Raw genomic sequence first — 18,678 nt, forward strand, 5'->3', positions numbered from 1 at the left:
TTTGTCTTTTGGTTTTGCATGTAGTTATCCAAGTATCTGAATATAGTTGGTATAAAGGACTATTTTTCTCCCTTTGAATTGCCTTTGTGTTTTTATATAAGAAAAATCAGTTGACTATATTTATATCAGTGTATTTCTGTACTGTTTGATTAATATATATGTGCATTGTTCTATCAGAAGTACAACAACTTAATTAGTAATAGCTCAATATTAAGTCTTGAAGCTGAGTAGTGATTCTCCAAATTTCAATCTTAATTTGTCTTTGTAAGCACTTTTGCCTGTCTATATAAATTTTAGAGTAGTATTGGAAGGAAGGAAGGGAGAGAAAAAGAAAGAAAGAAAGAAAGAAAGAAAGAAAGAAAGAAAGAAAGAAAGAAAGAAAGAAAGAAAGGAAGAAAGGAAGAAAGGAAGAAAGGAAGGAAGAAAGAAAGAAAGAAAGAAAGAAAGAAAGAAAGAAAAAGAAAGAAAGAAAGAATTGATTGATTGGATTTCAGTTGGAATTGTGTTCAATATGCAGAAGAAATCTTTCCCCCAAATACTACTGTTTAAACCTAGGGCCACATACATGTTGTGCCAGCCATCTAGCATGGGGCTCTGTCTCTAACCTTTCTTCTTCTTATTTTTTTTTTTTTTACTTTTTTTTTCTTTTTGGATAAGATCTCTCTATACTGCCTTTAACTAAATTTGTAGCTCAATCAGATCTTGAACTTGTGATCTTTCTGTCTCAGCTTTCCAAGTAGCTAGGATCACAGGTCTGTACAGCTGAGACCAATTGTGAATATTTGAATTCAGTAATCTGGTAAATCCATCTTATTTATGCCTTCTTTGACTTTTTAAAAAAAATCTCTTCAATGTTTTGTAGTTCTAACATACAACCCCTGCATATTTTTTTAATTTAGTTTTATCTTTATGCTTTTCCTTTTTTTTCTTATGGTACTAGATATTGACTGCATGGCCTTGTGCATGTTAGACAAATATTCTACACTACACAGAGCTATGCTCTCAGTCTCTGTACATGGGTTTTAGTGTTTACACTTAAGTATTTACTAGTTCATTTACTGTAAAGACTACTATTTTGTTCATTTTTATTTATAATTACTCATGGAAATAAGATTGATTTATGTGTACCAAGTCTTGACTTGGACTTTTCTGTGCTCACTTATTAGTTCTAAGAGTTTTTAGTAGACTTTCTGGCATTTTGGGTGGAGGTGGCCATGTTTCTGAATGAAGATGCTTTCTTTTTTCTTTCCCAATTTGTGGAACTCCCTTCCAAACCCGAGTTACTGTACTGTTTAGGACGTGTAGGAGTGCCAAGACTAGAATTCTTTTTCTTATTCCAATTCTTTAAAGAAATTATTCAGTCATTATTAAATATAATATGAGTGGTTGGTTTTGTAAAAATACATTGCTAGGACACACATGTGTTCCTCTAGTCTTAGTTTGGCAAGATTATTCATTGTTATTATAATGACCGCATAGTATATTCTCTGTGTGTGTGTGTGTACATGCCTGCATTTGTGACAGTGCACTTGGACGGTTTTGTACATTACATGTGGAGGCTACAGGTCAATGCTAAGTGTGTTTCTCAGTCTTATTTTATTTCTTTTTAAGATTTATTTTATTTTAATTATATATGGATATGAGTGTGCGCACATGAATAAGTGTCCTAAAAGAACAGATGCTCTGGATTCCCTGGAACTGGGCTCTCTGCGGAAGCAGTATGTGTTAGTTTTGAAAAGATGTGTTTTAATTATGCGTTTGTATGCATGTGTGCATATACACACACAAGTGCAGTTGTCCTTGGAGACAAGAGCCATTGGATCTCCTGGATATGGAAATTAGAGGCAATTATAAGAGGCTCAGTATGGGTGCTGGGAACTGAACTCAGGTCTTCTGGAAGAACAGTCACTTCTGTTAACCCCTAAACCATTTTCTCTAGCCTATGTCAGTTAACTGTTAACCACTGAGCCATTTCTACAGCCCCTGTATCTTATTTTGTGAGACAGGGTCTCTCATTTATCCTAGAGCTTACCCATTTGGCTAGGCTGGCTGGTCAGTGAGCTCCAGGAATCCACCTATCTGCTTCCTCAGCACTGGAATTGCAAATGCACACCTCTATACCCACCTCTATGAGGATACTGAGGAGTTGAGCTTATACTTGGATAGGAAACACATTTTGTTTACCAAGTCATCTCTCTAGTCAGTCATCCAAATGTATTTCACACATCTATGGATAGAATCATATTTTTTTCCTTCTTTTAAGTCATCAGTATTTAGGATTAATATATTTTATAGCAAGCCTCTCTGAAATATTTTGTGTTTCTGCTATTGAATTATTGGTATTTTATAGAGCATGTTTGCATTTTTTTTCATGAGCAACAGTTGTAGTTTTTTATGTTGTGTTGAACTTCTTTTTTCCCCCAAGATAATAAAAGCTCAAAAATGAGCTGGCAAGAGTGATGGTTAATCTTCATTGTCAGTCTGACTGGATTTTTGGTGTTTGTTTGTTTGGCTGGTTGGTTGTTGAGACATGGTCTAACCATGAAACTCTCGTTGTCCTGGAACTTGCTATAGACCAGGCTGGCCATGAACTCAAAGATATGGATGCCTCTGCCTCCTGAATGTTGGAATTAAAGCTGTGAACCACTGTCCAACTAAGTTTTTAAAAACCACTTACTTATTTGTATGTATGTGTGGTGCAGCATGGCACTCATGTCCAGGTCATAGACAACTCCCAGGAGTTGATTCTTTTCTTATACCATGTGGATTCAAACTCAGGGCATCAGGTATCGAGTGAGTGCCTTGATCCCAGCCATTTCACTTGCCCCAACTTGACTAGATTTTGATTCACCTAGGAAACATTCTTAGATAGTTCTGGAAGGGCTGAGGAATGAGTACTCACCCTGAATAAGAGTGCATCATTCCTATGGACTGGGGCCTTAGAATGAATGAAAAGGATGAGGTAAACTCATACTATAATTAATCTCTCTTTGTTCCCTGAATGTAGATGCAATGTGACAACCCCCTCATGTTCCTGCTACTACGCCATCCTGCCATGAAGAACTACATTTTCAAACTCTGAGATGAAATAAATCCTCCCTTATTTCTTGTCAAGTTGCTTTTGTCAGGTATTTGTTATGGTATTGAGAAAAGTGACTAATTCAGCAAGTGTTCCTTCTTCTATAGAGGCCTGTGAGGTAGCCCAGCAAGCAAAGGTTGCTGCCAATCCCGTAACTTGAGTTTATTCCCCAAGACCTATATTGTAGGAAAGAACCCATTTCTGAAGGTTCTCCTCTGATCCTTGACATGTGTAAAGTGACATGGACACATGAACATAGTTAATGTAGTTTTTAAAAAGGATTGTATAGAGTTAGTGTAAAGTGAGTTCTTTATTTGTTTCATAGAAATTTTCAGTAATGTTTCTGGTGTGGATTTCTTTGAATTTATTATGTTTAGATTTTGTTCAGCTTCTTGAATCTCTAACTTTGTCTTTTACTAAGTTTGGAAAGGTTTTTGATTGTTTCTTCAAATGGATTTTTTTTGTTTCATATTTTTGTTCTTTACTTCCTTGACCTCAAAGGTACCAAATTTGTATGTTTGTGTACATATGGATGCCAGAGGTCAACTGTGGGTGTCAATGTTTCAAGAGTTGTCCACCTTTTTTGAGACAAAGTGTCTTACTGGAATCTGCAGCTTGCCAATTAGGCTAGGAAACCTGGCCAGTGAGCCCCAGGAATCCTCATTTCTCCCCCTCCCCAGCTTTGGGATTACAAGCATGTACCATAATGTCTTGCTTCCTGCCATGGGTGCTAGCTACCAACCAAACTCAGGTCCATATGCATGCCCAGCAAATATTTTACCAACTGTGTTAGCTTCACAGCCTACCTTCTTCCTTACTAACTCATGGGGGCAGGGAAACAAAGCAAAACAAAACCCCAGCATTTTAGATCTTTTGGTATTATTCAATAGATTCCTATGTCTGTTTCTTTTCTTTCTTTTTAAATTATAATTTATTTTATTCAGGGCTGATCAATTGCTATTAATCCTCCCAGCTCTCCACATCCCTCAGTTACCTCTAGTTCTCTGTCTAAGGTTGAGACTTCTCCGTTTCTCTCTTCTGTGTTAGCTTAGCATGTCTATTGGTGTAGTCCTTGCTCAGGTCACTTTTGTTTAGGTAACAGTGTTAGTGAGACTTCATGGATGTAATCTCCATGTCATTTATAGAAGATACAGTCTCACGGCAAATGCCCTTATCTTCTAGCTAATACAGTCTTCCACTCCTTCTTCCATAGTGTTCCTTAAACCTTAGATGAAGGAGTTGTGTTATAGTTGTATCTGGTGGGACTGAGCTCCACGCCTCTGCATTTTTAATTGGTCATGGTTTTCTGAAATGGTCTCAGTCTGTTGCAAAGAGAAGTTTCATTGATGAAGGGTGAGGACTACACTTACCTGTGGGTACAAGGATAAATATTTAGAATGTAGTTAGGAATTACACTGGTTCAATAAAGTGGTAGTTGTAGGTTCTTTTCCAAGATCCATAGCTTCACTAGCCCTGAGTGAAGCATGATTTCCCTCAAGTCCAATTAGAAAGCTTTTGGTTACTGTCAGGAGTATGCATGCCACCATTGATCCCCTAGAGTTATTGTGCCAGTTGGTCATTGTTGTGGTTCATAAGTGTCATAGCTGGGTAGGACTATTGGTTGCTTCCCTCCTTAGGAAGCTTGCATAGTGTTTTCTAGTACTGTGTAAGCTAGTCCTCAAGGAGGAAACTTTCAGGTCAGTTCCAGCCTGGGTCTTCTGGACCATGGTAGAAATGCATGGTATCTTTAGGAATAGGGACTTACATGTCATCTCTGGTGCACAATCAAGAGCAAGAGCAAAAGCTTCTAACGCTTTGAGAGTCTCTTGGAAAACCCTGACAAACAACCCAAAAGAGGATTTCTCATGTCTGATACTAAGGGTTTTGTTAGTCTATAGCTCTTGAAGGGAGCATTTTCATCCCAGATATGAAATTTTCTCTATGTGATTTTATATATATACAGACTTACATTCATTATAGGGATTTTTAGATAGACCATTAATAGTATGATTCCTTATGAGTTTTTCAGATACTATTGCTGTTATTGTTATTTTCCCCCTCCCTCCTTCCTCCTGTTTTTGGGTCTGGGTTATCTCACTCAATATGATTTTTTCTAGTTCCATCTATTTCTATACAAATTGTGTAGTGTCTCACATTTTCATTATGTATTTGTCAGTTGAAGGACATAAGGAAACATTAGGTTGTTTCAATTTCCTAGCTATTATAAAAACAGTAAACATAGGCTGAGCAAAAATCTATGAAGTAGAATGTCAAATCTTTGGGCATATTCCAATGAGTAGTATATGTTCATATGGCAGATTTATTTCTAGCTATTATTCTGGCTATTAATCCTCTATCAGATATATAGCTGACAAAATTGCTTTCCTTCTCACATGATTGTTATTTTTTGGGTTTTTTTTTGGGAGGGGGTTGGCCACGCAGAATCATTTTATGAAGTCCTATGTGTCCATTGTTGGCATTAATTCTTGGGCAAATGGTGTCTTATTCAGGGAGTCTGCCAAAGACCAGCCTTGGCTTGGAGAGGGGTTCTGAAGAAGTGTTTGAGAGCTGTGAAAGAAACAACTCAAAGTCAATCATGGGCCTTCTATTCTCCTCAAGATGGATCCCTAGACAGGTCTCTGTAGATAGCAGTTGGTTCTGTAGTCTGCTTGAGATAGATTTTTGCTCAAGATAGATTTTGCTCAAGACAGCTCTCTTCTGCCAGAAAAAAATTCTAAAAGCTATGAGATAGCCCATGGGTTTTTCCACCAAAGTCAGAAAAGCTGCTAGAAAAAAATTCTTGGATTTCCCAAGCAAACTCAGACAAGTTGCTATACAAACTTTTTAAAAGAGCTGTGTTCGCTTTCCAAGCACTTCTCGCTGGGTAGTTCTCTCTTGTGGACTAAAGCCCAGTCTTTTATTTATACATTAATTCAGTCAGTCAGTAATTTACTCCAGGTTTCCTTTTTATTATCCTACAAATCAGGATTTTATGACATTAGCACCTTGATTATTAGAAAGAATACAGCAATTGCACTTTTTAAAAGCAATGCAAATGAATTCAGAGATCTGTCTGCCTTTTAAAGCTAGCTGGGTAGGATCTGGCTCTGAGATCACCATTCCCACCACGCCTGGGCCTAAAGTCAATCTGTTCCAGGCTGACCTTAAACTCAGAAGTCTGCCTGCCTTTGTAAGCACAAACAATAAGTTTATCTGAGTGGGATCTTACCCTGCTATCACCATTCCCTAAATCTCTATCTCCTTCTTTAGTATCTTTCTGACAATCTGGCTCATGGTACAGCTGCCTCTGTTCTTTTAGGTCCATGAAGCCCCTCATACAATTCATATTGCACCCTTATATTTTACATAGTTGAAAATTTATATATTATTGAATTCATGTGTTCAGAGTTCTTTTCCACATCCTTAAGTGCTATCCTGAAGGTCACAACAATTACCATTTTGCTAAGGGCATTAGACATACCCTTCCCTCCCAGATCATGCTATCTCTGATTATCATATAGTCATTAAACTTTATAGTAAAAAAATAATTAAAAATCCTGGCCCAGAGTTTCTTCTTCCCTGCCTTAGACTATTTATATTCCTAGATAAAAGACACACACAGCCTTTAATTTTTAATATGCTTACTAGCACAATAGCTGGGCAGCTGCCTACCTTCCATGCTTTAGAATCTACTTTTGATAACTTCAAGTTATCACTTACTATTTACTATGTTCCATCTGGGCTGCTCTTAACCCAGTTGGACAGCCCTCAGGGCCATGTTCTTTTGGCCCTTAGCCTATGGCAACTCTCCCCTGCACACTCTTCTTCCATGGCAGCTTCTCTCTTTTCTCCTTCTCCTCCCCATCATCCTCTTCTATTCCCTGGCCACTTCCCTCTTGGTCATTTCTCTCTAAGCCCATGAAACCTCAATCCCACCTATGTCTCTTCTGCCTAGCTATTGGCTATCCGTATCTTTATTCACTAATCAGAATTAATTTGGGGCAGGGTTCCAGGGACTACATGCAGACTCCAGGTCTTGGGGGCCCACACTTAGCATTACAATCGACAGTAAAACACAAACCTTAATAAACCTTGGCAGATAGGATATTCCCCTGAAGGAGGAACATAAATTAAAATATACAAACAAGCCTCACATCTAGCAACACTCAACACTCATGAAGGCCCATGCTCTGCTGGCTCTGCTCCAGAAGCAGGAAGTGTGTCATGCTGTCCCTTGTGCAGCCATACAAGACTCAACAGAAGTCTGTTGCTATACCCACATTATGAAGGATACTGTTTGTGTTTTCTTCTAGCAGTTTTAGTGATTTAGGTTTCACATTTAGGTCTTTTATTCAATTGGAGATTGTTTTGGTTTCTTTGTAAGGTGAAAGATATGGGTCAAATTTCACTCTTCTACATGTGGATGTCCAATTTCCTAGCACCATTTGTAGAAGACACTTTTTCCTCAATTGTATGTTTTTGCTGAATTTATTTGTACTCACGTTTGGGTCTTGGATTTTGTTACAATCATCTATGTTTGGTTTTGTGCCAGTACCATGTTGTTTTTATTTCTAGAACTCTGTAATACATCTTGAGATATGGAATAGTAATTCCACTGGTAATGTTCTTTTAGCTCAGTATTATTTTGACTGGGATTTTTTGGTGGGTCCATAAAATTTTAGCATAGTTTATTTTCCTTACTTTTTTCATTGGATACTTTATTTATTTACATTTCAAATGTTATCCCCTTTCCTGGTTTCCCCTCCACAAACCCCTATCCCATCCCCCATCCCCTTGCTTCTATGAGGGTGCTCCCCCACTTACCTACTCCTGCCTCAGTGCCGTAGCATACCCCTACACTGGGGCATCGAGCCTCCACAGGATCAAGGGCCTCTCCTCCCATTGATGTCCAACAAGGCCGTCCTCTGCTACATATGTGGCTGGAGCCATGGGTCCCTCCATGTGTACTCTTTGGTTGGTGGTTTAGTTCATGGGAGCTCTGGGGGTCTGGTTGGTTGATATTGTTGTTCTTCCTATGGGGTTGCAAACCCTTTCAGCTCCTTCAGCCCTTTCTCTAACTCCTCTATTGGGGTCCCCATGCTCAGTCCAATAGTTGGCTGTGAGCATCCATGTCTGTATTGGTCAGGCTCTGGCAGAGCCTCTCAGGAGCCAGCTATATCAGCCTCCTGTCAGCAAGAACTTTTTGCCATCCAAAATAGTGACTGGGTTTGGTGACTCTATGTGGGATGGATCCCCAGGTGGAGCAGTCTCTGGATGGCCTTTCCTTCAGTCTCTGCTCCACACTTTGTCCCTGTATTTCCTTTAGTCAGGAGGAATTCTAGGTTAAAAATTTGAAGATGTATACGTGGCCCCATGCCCCAACTGGAGGCCTTGCCTAACCTCTGGATAGGTCTCTAATAGGTCCTCCTTTGCCTTTGTTGGGTATTTCAGCTAATCTCATTCCTGTTGGGCCCTGGAGGCCTTTTGCTCTCCTGGCATATGAGACTTTCTGGTGGCAACCCCAGTTCCCTACCCCACATTGCTATGTACCACTGTTCAATTTCCTGACCCTCTGTCTATCATTCCTGTCTCCTCCCATACCTGATCCTGTCCCCCCTTTTTCCTGTTCCCCTTCTCTTTTCCTCCAGGTCTCTCTCACCATCTACCTCCTGTGAGTATTTTGTTCCCCCTTCTAAGAAGGACTGAAGCATCCATATTTTGATATTCCTTCTTCTTGAGCTTCATATGGTGTGTGAATTGTATCGTGGGTATTCTGAGCTTTTGGACTAATATCCACTTATCAGTGAGTGAATACCATGTGTGCTCTTTTGTGATTGGATTACCTCAGTCAGGATAATATTTTGCTCTTTCTTCCTCTTTTTTTTTTTTGGTTTTTCAAGACAGGGTTTCTCTGTATAGTCCTGGCTGTCCTGGAACTCACTCTGTAGACCAGACTGGCCTCAAACTCAGAAATCCACCTGCCTCTGCCTCCCAAGTGCTGGGATTAAAGGCGTGCGCCACCACTGCCCGGCTCCTTCTTTTGTTTTTTAATAGTTTAAGAAAGATTGTGTATAGATCATCTTTGAAAGTCTTATAGATTTCTGTTGTAAATGCATCTGGCCCTGGACTTAGTTGGAAGGCCTATTATTATTTCAATTTTCTAATTTGTTGTTCAGTGCTTTGGCTGGTTGGTGGTTTGGCTGAAACTAGAAATGTGTCCACTGCTTTTAATTTTTTCAACTTAACAGAGTACAGGTTTTAAAGATTCCCTTATAATATTGTCATAATGTGTCCTTGTTCATCACTGATTCTGGTAATTTGGGTCCTCTCTTTCTTTTTGTTAGTTGAGCCAAATCTTCTAATCTTTTTTATCTTCTCAAACAATTAGATCTTAGACTCATTGATTCTTTATATTGTTTCCTTTGGTTTTTTTCCTCCTTTTATTGAAAATAGGTTTTTTCTCATATAATATATCCTGATTATGCTTTGTTTTCCCTCTACTCTTCCCAGTTCTTCCCCACCTCTTACCTGATCTACTCCATTTCTTACTCTCATTAGAAAAGAAACAGGCTTCTAAGGGATAATAATAAAATATAAGATAAAACAGAAACTAATACATTGGATTTGGATAACACAAACCAACAGAAGGAAAAGGGCCAAGATAAGGCACCAAAAATCAGAGACCCACTCATTTACCCACTCAGTAATCCCACAAAGACACTAAATTTGAAGCCATACTATATACACAGAGGACCTGGCTCACACTCATGTAGGTACTGTGCATAGTGTTTCAGTGTTTAAGTTCATATGAGCTGTGTTCAGTTGATTTAAAGGGCTTTGTTTTCCTGGTGTCCTCTATCCCCTCTGTTTCTTTTTAAAAATATTATTTATTAATATTTTTATGAGTACACTGTAGCTGTCTTCAGACACACCAGAAGAGGGAATTAGATCCAATTACAGATGCTTGTGAGCCACCATGTGATTGTTGGGAACTGAACTCAGGACCTCTGGAAGAGCAGTCAGTGCTCCTAACCACTGAGCCATCTCTCCAGTCCTCCCCTCTGTTTCTTACACTCTTTCACTCTACTATTTCTGAGGGTTCTACTCTGATTTTTTTTATTTCTTAGCATAAACCGGCTCTCAATATTTTTGTATTCTTGTTCATCAAAAGATTGAGTTGTATTATCAACTCATTTATTTGTGCTCATTTTGATTAGTGATTATTGTTTAGAGACAAGGTATCTCTGGGTAGTCCGACTATTCTGAAACCAGCTATGTAAGCAAGGCTATTCTTGAACCTTTTTTTTTTTTTTTTTTTGGTTTTTCGAGACAGGGTTTCTCTGTGTAGTCCTGGCTGTCCTGGAACTCACTCTGTAGACCAGGCTAGCCTCGAACTCAGAAATCTGCCTGCCTCTGCCTCCCAAGTGCTGGGATTAAAGGCATGTGCCACCACCGCCAGGCGCTATTCTTGAACTTAAAGGGATTGGCCTGCCCCTGCCTCCTAAGTTTTGGGACAAAAGATGTTCACCAACATGCCCACTTCCTTCTGATGTAGTAATGCATTGCTTAGAGCTATAAATTTTCCTCATAGAACTGCTTCTGATGTGTCTCAGAGGTTTTGTTCTGTTTTTATTTTGTTCCAGGAATTTTTTCTGTATTTCTTGATTTCTTCTTTGATCCTTTATCATTCTTTAATAAGTTGTTTAACCTCTAAGAGTTTCTCTATTTATAAGAAAGTTGTTTGATGTGGATTTTAAGTTTTAATGCATTATGTTCAGATAGAATACACTGAGTTACTTCAGTTTTTCTAAATTTATAAAGATTTGTGTTGCACAAAGATGTCATCTATTTTAAATAATCTTCTGTGCACTGCTGAGTAGAATGTGTATTCTTTAGTGTTTTGGTAGAATATTCTGTAGGTATTTGCTAAGTCCATTTGTCTTAGTTAGGGTTTCCATTGCTATGAAGACACACCATGACCAATGCAGCTCTTATAAAAGACAACATTTAAGTGGGGCTGGCTTCTGAGGTTCGGTTCATTATCATTATGGCTTTAAGCATAACAGCGTCCATATAGGCATGGTGCTAGAGGAGCTGAAAGTTCTACATCTTGTTCTAAAAGCAAACAAGTGAAGAATGTCAGAGTTTACCCACAGAGTGACACACTTCCTCCAACAAGGCCACACCTCCTAATAGTATAACTCCCTGTGGGCCAAGCATTCAAACACACGAGTTTATGGGGGCCAAACCTATTCATTCATTCATTCATTCATTCTTTCTTTCTTTGTTTTGTTTTTGAGACAGGGTTTCTCTGTGCAGTCGTGGCTGTCCTGGAACTCACTCTGTAGACCAGGCTGGCCTCGAACTCAGAAATCCGCCTCCCAAGTGCTGGGATTAAAGGCGTGTGCCACCATTGCCTGGCCAAACCTATTCAAACCATGTCATTCCACTCCCTGGCCCCATAGACTTGCTCAAACATATGAGTCTACCTATGCTACCTAGCAGTAGCATAATGCATTTAGTCCATCCAACGTTTAAATCCTCCATAGTCTATCAGTCTCAACAGTGTTTAAAAGTTCAGTCTCTTGTGAGATCCATTCAATAGCTTAATTGTAATCCCCTATAAAATCAAAATCAAAAAGCAGAACACATACCTCTAACATCATAGGATATAAATTACCATTACAAAACTACATACTGAGGAAATCTTGGACCAAAGCAAGACCAAAAGCCAGATGGACAAACTCCAAACTCTACATCCTCATATCTGATATCCAACATCTTTCTCTTGGGCTTGTTCCACTTCCTGTTAGCAGCTTTGGCAGGTATCCCATGGCTCTGGTATCTTTAACATCTTGGGGTCTCCAAGGCAACTTCAACTTCACAGCTTCTTGTTCAAATGTCTGGGATCCACACATGATCTTCTTAGGCTTATCCAAAGAAGCTTAAGGGGGTCACATCTCCAGCTCTGTACCTCTCTGGTTGATTCCACTTCACTGCTGCTGATATTCTTGGTAGTTATCTCATGGTACTGGCATCTCTAATTTTCTGGAGTCTTCCACTGCAACTAGGCTTCATCAGTAGCCTCTCATAGGCTCTCTTCATGGTGCCAGGCCTCAACTTCTTTGCATGACCCCTTCAGTCCTGGGCTGTCGACTGCAACTGAGACTGCACTTTACTGATGGCCTTCCTTGACCTCTCACAGTGCCAAGCCTCAGCTGCTTTCCATGACCCCTTCATGCCTACAAAACCAATACCACCTGGGTGATTGCAGTTGCACACAAGGTTCAACCTTGATTATCTCTGGAACACAACTTGTTTGTGTACTCAGAAAATAACTTCTCAGAAGATTTCACCCCAGTGATGTTGGTCTCTTCTTTAACACTAATTTCTTAGCTCCAGATAACCAGTATTGATTATCCAAGTAGTCCCTTCTATTCTTAACTCTTAAGCCAGAGCCACAGGTCCAAAGCTGCTGAGTTCTTTTGTTTACATTCTATTACATTATCAGCTTTGTATTTTCCAACTCCTTCACTGCCTAAGCTCAGCTGTACTAGAATTTGCTCTGTAGATTGACCTTGAGCTCAGAAATTTGAATGGCTTTCTCCTGCATGCTGGCATTACAGGCATGTACCACTACATTTGGACTTAAGCTTTTTTTTTTTAAGGTGTAACTTGCTCTGTATCACGATGGTCTTGAACCCAGAGATCTGCTTGTCTCTGTCTCCTGTGATTAAAGGTGTTTGCCACCATACCTGGACCTAAGCTTTTTGTGATGACTATGCCTCAAAATCCAGATCAAACACTTATGTCATCCCATGTCAATTTGACACACAATCATATCTCCTTATGTCCAAATGAAGCAATAACGAGGTCATAATAAAATAACTGTATGTTGTTCAACTGCAAACATAAATAATATCTGGGTGGGATGTTTCCCTGATATCACCACTCCCTTAATCTGTTTATCTCCTCAAACACAGGATTTGGCTCTGTCGTACTTCGTGGTGCCTCTTTAACACTTGAACCATACATTTTGTATTTTTCCTTTCTAAGCTTGCTACACTTGATCAAAATGCTCTTCATGAGAGCAAACCAGAAAACTAAGTCTCTGCTGGGCTTTTCTGAGATTTCTTTTGTCAGTGCAATTAATCTGATTCTTTTCACTTTAGCCTTAGCCTCAGGAAGTCTCTTTAGACATATGTAAAAAGCAGCCATATTCTTCTCCAAAATATTACATAAACAATCTCTAGGTCATATACTAGCATTCTTTTCCCCCTGAAACCTCTTGAGCAAGGCTCCCACAGTTCAAATCACCTTTAACACCAACGTCTTCTATATTCCTACTGGGATGGCCCATTAAGTTCCACTTAAAGCTTTCCATGGCTTTCCTTATCCAGAGTCCCCAAATCCACATTCCTACAAACAAAAACATGCTAAGGTTTATCGTAGCAATTCCCCAGTCCATGGTACAACTTATGTCTTAGGGTTTCCATTGCTGTAAAGACACACCATGACCAAGGCATCTCTTATAAAGGATATCATTTAATTGGGGCTGGCTGTAGGTCTTGAGGTTTAGTCCATTATCATCAAAGTGGGAGCATCTAGATCCAGCAGTATCTAGGCATGGTGCTGGAAGAGCTGAAAGGTCTATATCTTGCTCCAAAAGCAACTTCACCCTGTGAAGTCCTGCCTCACAGTGACACAGGTTGTCCAATAAGGCCACACCTATTCCAACAAGGTCACACCTCCTAATAATATCACTCCTATGGGCCAAGCATTCAAATGCATGAATCTGTGAGGGCCAAACCTATTCAAACCACTACACCATTTAATGTATAATATCAATTAATTCTTTTTAAAAAAGATTTATTATTTATTATGTATACAGCATTCTGCCTGCATGTATATCTGCAGGCCTGAAGAAGGCACCAGATCTCATTATAGATGGTTATGGTTTGTTGTAGTAATAATTTGAAAATAGCCACCGGTCAAAGCCAACTATCTAAGCTGAAGTGGCTCTGCCTAGCTCAGCTGCCATGTTCTGTGGCCAGAGGCTACATTCGCGCCAAAGCTAGAAATGGCTAGCCAGAAACACCAGCCCTGCTACCCATGAGATGCCAGTGTGGGAGATGGCTCTGCTAATCTTCCACGATGTCTCTGCAAGGCTGGGCATTGCCCAGACCATCCTACCATCCATGAGGGCCCAGTAAGAAAATGAGACTTTAATGCTTAAATATTAATCAAAGGCTTTATATATTTAGTAATGCTCAATAACAATATGCCCATACAAAGAGAGTTGTTTCCCAATTAGCTAACCTAAATAAAAGTTGTTACCCATGACTTCTCTCCATACCTGCATGGCTCTCCATTGCTCCTACATCTCCACTCTCCCTATTGCTCCCTCATCTCCTTCTCTTCCTTTTCCTCTTCCTCTCCTTACGCCTCCCACCTTAGCTCCTCCTACAATGGTTGCTGGGAATTGAACTCAAGACCTCTGGAAGAACAGTTAGTGCTCTTAACCCCTGAGCCATCTCTCCAGCCCACCAATTTATTCTTATGTTTCTTTTATTTTTTTATGTCCATGATCTGTCTGTTGGAAAAAGTGGGCTATTAATTTGGTTTGCTTTATTTTTAAACAGGATTTGTTTGTGTAATCATGGCTGTCCTGGAACTAGCTCTGTAGTCCAGGCTGGCCTTGAACTCACAGAGATCCCTCTGCCTCTTTCTCCTGAGTGGTGACACTAAAGGTATATGTTACCATCACCCAACTGATATATTGAAATTACTCACTGTGACTTTATTCCAGTAGTATATAATTTTATGAAATTAATTATACCAGTTCAGTGCATATGTTTAATATATTAATATCTTCTTGGTTAACTGTTCCATTGATTGTAATGAAGTCTTCCTCTTTATCTTTTCTGATAGTTTTAAGTCTATTTTATTAGATATTAGGATAGCCATACCTACTTGTTTCCTGGTCCTGTTTGATTGGAGTGCTTTTGCTCATTCTTTTACTCTGTGTCTTTTGATTGGAGAACTAAGGCTGCTAATATCTAATGTTATTACTAAAGATGTGTATTGATTGTAGTTATTGTGTTGTTTGATTTTGGTGTTGTTTGTAATTCAATTTATAGAACCTGTGGTTCTACTGGATTTTTGTCGTTGTTTTTGTTGCTACCTGTTGTGCTTGCAGTTCGGTGGTGAATTCAGCCGTTTAGAAACAACTTAGTGTTTTGTGTTTTTGAGCCCCTCTCTTTTCAGTCCTCCTGACATAAAGTCAGGACATTAATTATCCAAACATTTTGTGACTATAACAGGATAGAATAGAAAATTACATCAAATAAAGCATTGCTCCTTCGATTAAAGAGGAAGGGGTTTATCATTCCATCTTAGTTTCCTGCTGTTTCCCCATTGTTTCTACTGCCCAATATTCAATTCAGGCTAGCCTTAAAAGGAACATGAAAACAAATAAGACTAGAAAAATAGGATTTTTGTATATTCTCTTAGTTTCTGAAAGTCTTTTGTCAATCTTTCAGCCAGAACTAGACTGATGTTTCTCTTGGAAGTCTCCTTCTCCCTCCAAGTGGATAGTTTTGGGTTATATTTTGCATTGTGTTCTTACCAGGAAATATCAGAAGAACAAGAAATGCTCATCTCAGTACTAGATCAATATACTTTAAGTCCCAGACTTCATCCATCTGCCTGTTACTGTTTACCTTTTTGAATTAGCTGTATGGTAAACAATATATTCTCATATATTGATGATGGGAATCTAGCCTGAGATACCTGCCTCTTGGTTAGGAGTGGGAGCCCATGGTCACTTCTCCCTCTCGGTGCTGAGACACTATCCTGTTTGGCTTGAACCCGAGCATGCTTCCTCAGTCTCTGTAAGTTCATATGTGCCTCAGTCCTGTTGTGTCTGGAAGACAGTGTTTTCTTGGAGTCATTTATCACCTCCTACTCTTACAGTCTTTCTGCATATCTTCCTGAGCCCTTGGCGATGGAGACATGGCATTTAGCATTGAATATTGCAAGGTGTCTTGCTGTCTGCACATTGTCCAGTTTTGGGTCTCTGTGTTAGTTCCCATCTACTGTAACAAGAGGTTTCTCTGATGATGGCTGAGCAAGGCATTGATCTATAGAAATAGCAGTATATCATTAGGAGTCATTTTGTAGTCACATTTCTTTAGCAGAATCATAGTGATAGGTTTCCCCTAGGTCATGACTTGTCTAATATCAGGTTCTTGGCCACTTTAGCAATATCAAATATTGGTTCCATCTCATGGAGTGGGCCTTGAATCCAATTTTTTAGCAAGTGATTAGTTATTCCCATAGTTTAATGCTACTATTGTAGCATTGTCTCTGGCAGGCACTGTTGTAGGCCACATGATTTATTGCTGGGTGATACTGATGATTACTTTTCTCCTCCAATAGCAAGCAGAGTACCTCCCAACATTTTTAACACTAGTCAACATGTGTGAAACTTCTAGTTAGGTTCCAGCTTGACTTCTCTGTGTTCTATTACATATATAAGTACTGTCTTCACCAATAGGGCCTTATTAACAGGTTGTGGAGAGCAACCAGTAGCCTTGGCAATAGCCTGGGATGTTTGGGAATTCCTTTGGTAAACAACTCAACATGATATAACCCATTATTGGCACTGGAAATTTTCATGATGACATAAGATGTCTAATTGGGACATCAGCTCTTGTACTATTTGGTGGCTACATTTAGATTCCTTTCATATATGTATATATTGTAGGAAGCTTCTATAATAGTAGGCTTCCATATGGTTTTCCAAAAGTTCCTTTAGTATTAGTTACCCCTCACCATATTCCCTCCTTTATTCTCTCCCATGCGCCTCATTACTCAATCCCCTTATTCTAGTTTTCCCTTTTTCTCTCCATAGCAGTATATTCTGTTTTCCATTTCTTGTAAGGTCCGTTCCTTCCCCATGTTCATTTACTATGAACCTAACCTCTGTAGTTATTCAGATTGTGGCACATGTATTGAAAGTTTAGAAGCTAACATCCACATATAAAATAAAACACAATGGGACTATAGCCTGAGATACTTGCCTCTTGGTTAGGGGTAGGAGGCCATGTCTGCACTACCTCACTCGGAGATTTTTCTTTTTTTAGTCCCATCCATTTACCTGCAGTTTTCATAATTTCACCTTTCTTAACAGCAAAATAATATTCTGTTATATAAATGTACCACATTTTCTTTATCTGTTCTTCTGTTTATGGACATCTGGGATGTTTCTAATTTCTGACTATTATGACTAGAGCAGCAATGAACATGGATGAGCAAGTGTCTCTGTAGTCAGATATAGTTTTGAATATCTATCCAAGAGTATTATAATTGGATGTTGAGGTAGATCTATTCCAAGCTTCCCAAGGAACTGCCACATTGATTTTTAAAGTATCTGTGCAAATTTGCACTCCCACCAGCAATAGGGGAATGTTCCCCTTACTCTACATCCTCACCAGCATGAGCTGTCACTTGTGTCATTGATCTTAGCCATTCTGTCAGGAGTAAGATGGGATCTGAAAGTAGTTTTGAATTGCATTTCCATGATGGGCAAAGATGAGTTCTTTCTTTTTATCATTTTATCATATTCCATTTTTATGGTACCTCAAGTTACCCATTTTCTATAGATATACTTTTGAGTTTCCAGTTTGAGAAAATTATGAATAAAACTGTTATCAACAGTTTATGTATTTGGAAGATATACACACTCATTTCTCTTGGGTAGGATTGCAATACCATATGGTAAGTGTATTTGATTTTGTAAGAGACTGCTATACTATATTCCAAACCATACCAATTCACAGTCCTACTAGTGTGATAGAATTTCAGTTATTCCATATCCTTGCCATTTGATATTAATTGTCTTTAATTTTAGCCTTTCTGGTAGATATGTAATTGTGTTACATTATGATTTTGTATGTTTAAGTGATTTTGGTTTTAATGTTCATGCCTTTTGAAATAAGAATTCCATTTTCATGGTATTTTTCCAAGAGTATATTCTACAATCTAGCCAAAAATCAAATGGACATTGTATCTGTTCATTGTATAACTTATAATAGCCAAATTTGAAAATAACCTAAATGTCAGGTTATAAATGATTGTGAGTATGATATATTCACAATAATAAATATGGAACCATTCAGACATCAATAGATTAGTAGAATCAGCATCAGGATAGAAAGTTACACATATAGTACCAACTGTAGAAATGGACATGTATTAAAACAGACTGGATATACTTAGTGGGACATGGTAGTACCTACCTAAAATTCCAGCAATCTAGAGTCTGAGGAAGGAGGGCCATGAGTCTAAGGCTAGCTTAGGCTACATAGTAAATTCCAAGCTATGATGGTGAACCAAATGAAATTCTATGCCAAAAAATACAAACCAAGAGAGGGGAAAGGGATACAGTTCTTTTTAATGACTATGCTTTGGACTTCTGAACAAGATGGCTACATCAGAGTGAGCCAGTCAAGGAGAAAGCCCAAGTAAGAAAAAATTAGCCTTTATCTCAAAGAGAGAAATAGAGAAGAGCTTCAGAAATTCAGACTTGAAGGAAA

The 18,678-nt window shown here is 38.9% G+C and overlaps 1 protein-coding gene across 5 annotated transcripts in view; it reads left to right on the forward strand.

Annotated features, from left to right (window-relative positions):
* The window catches only part of Fam120c (family with sequence similarity 120 member C), a 117,040-nt gene that overhangs the window by 44,569 nt on the left and 53,793 nt on the right, over window positions 1-18,678 (forward strand). Inside the window, exon 5 of one of the 5 annotated variants that reach the window (XM_076918496.1) lies at window positions 3,008-3,116. The exons of the other annotated variants lie outside the window; for them this stretch is intronic. Coding sequence (XP_076774611.1) covers window positions 3,008-3,082 — 75 coding nt within the window. The 3' untranslated portion in view covers window positions 3,083-3,116. Of the gene's footprint in view, window positions 1-3,007; window positions 3,117-18,678 lie in introns of those variants that run through there. 5 annotated transcript variants of the gene reach the window in all.

The sequence above is a fragment of the Arvicanthis niloticus genome, chromosome X (genome assembly GCF_011762505.2).
Source record: "Arvicanthis niloticus isolate mArvNil1 chromosome X, mArvNil1.pat.X, whole genome shotgun sequence".
NCBI classification, from domain to species: domain Eukaryota; kingdom Metazoa; phylum Chordata; class Mammalia; order Rodentia; family Muridae; genus Arvicanthis; species Arvicanthis niloticus.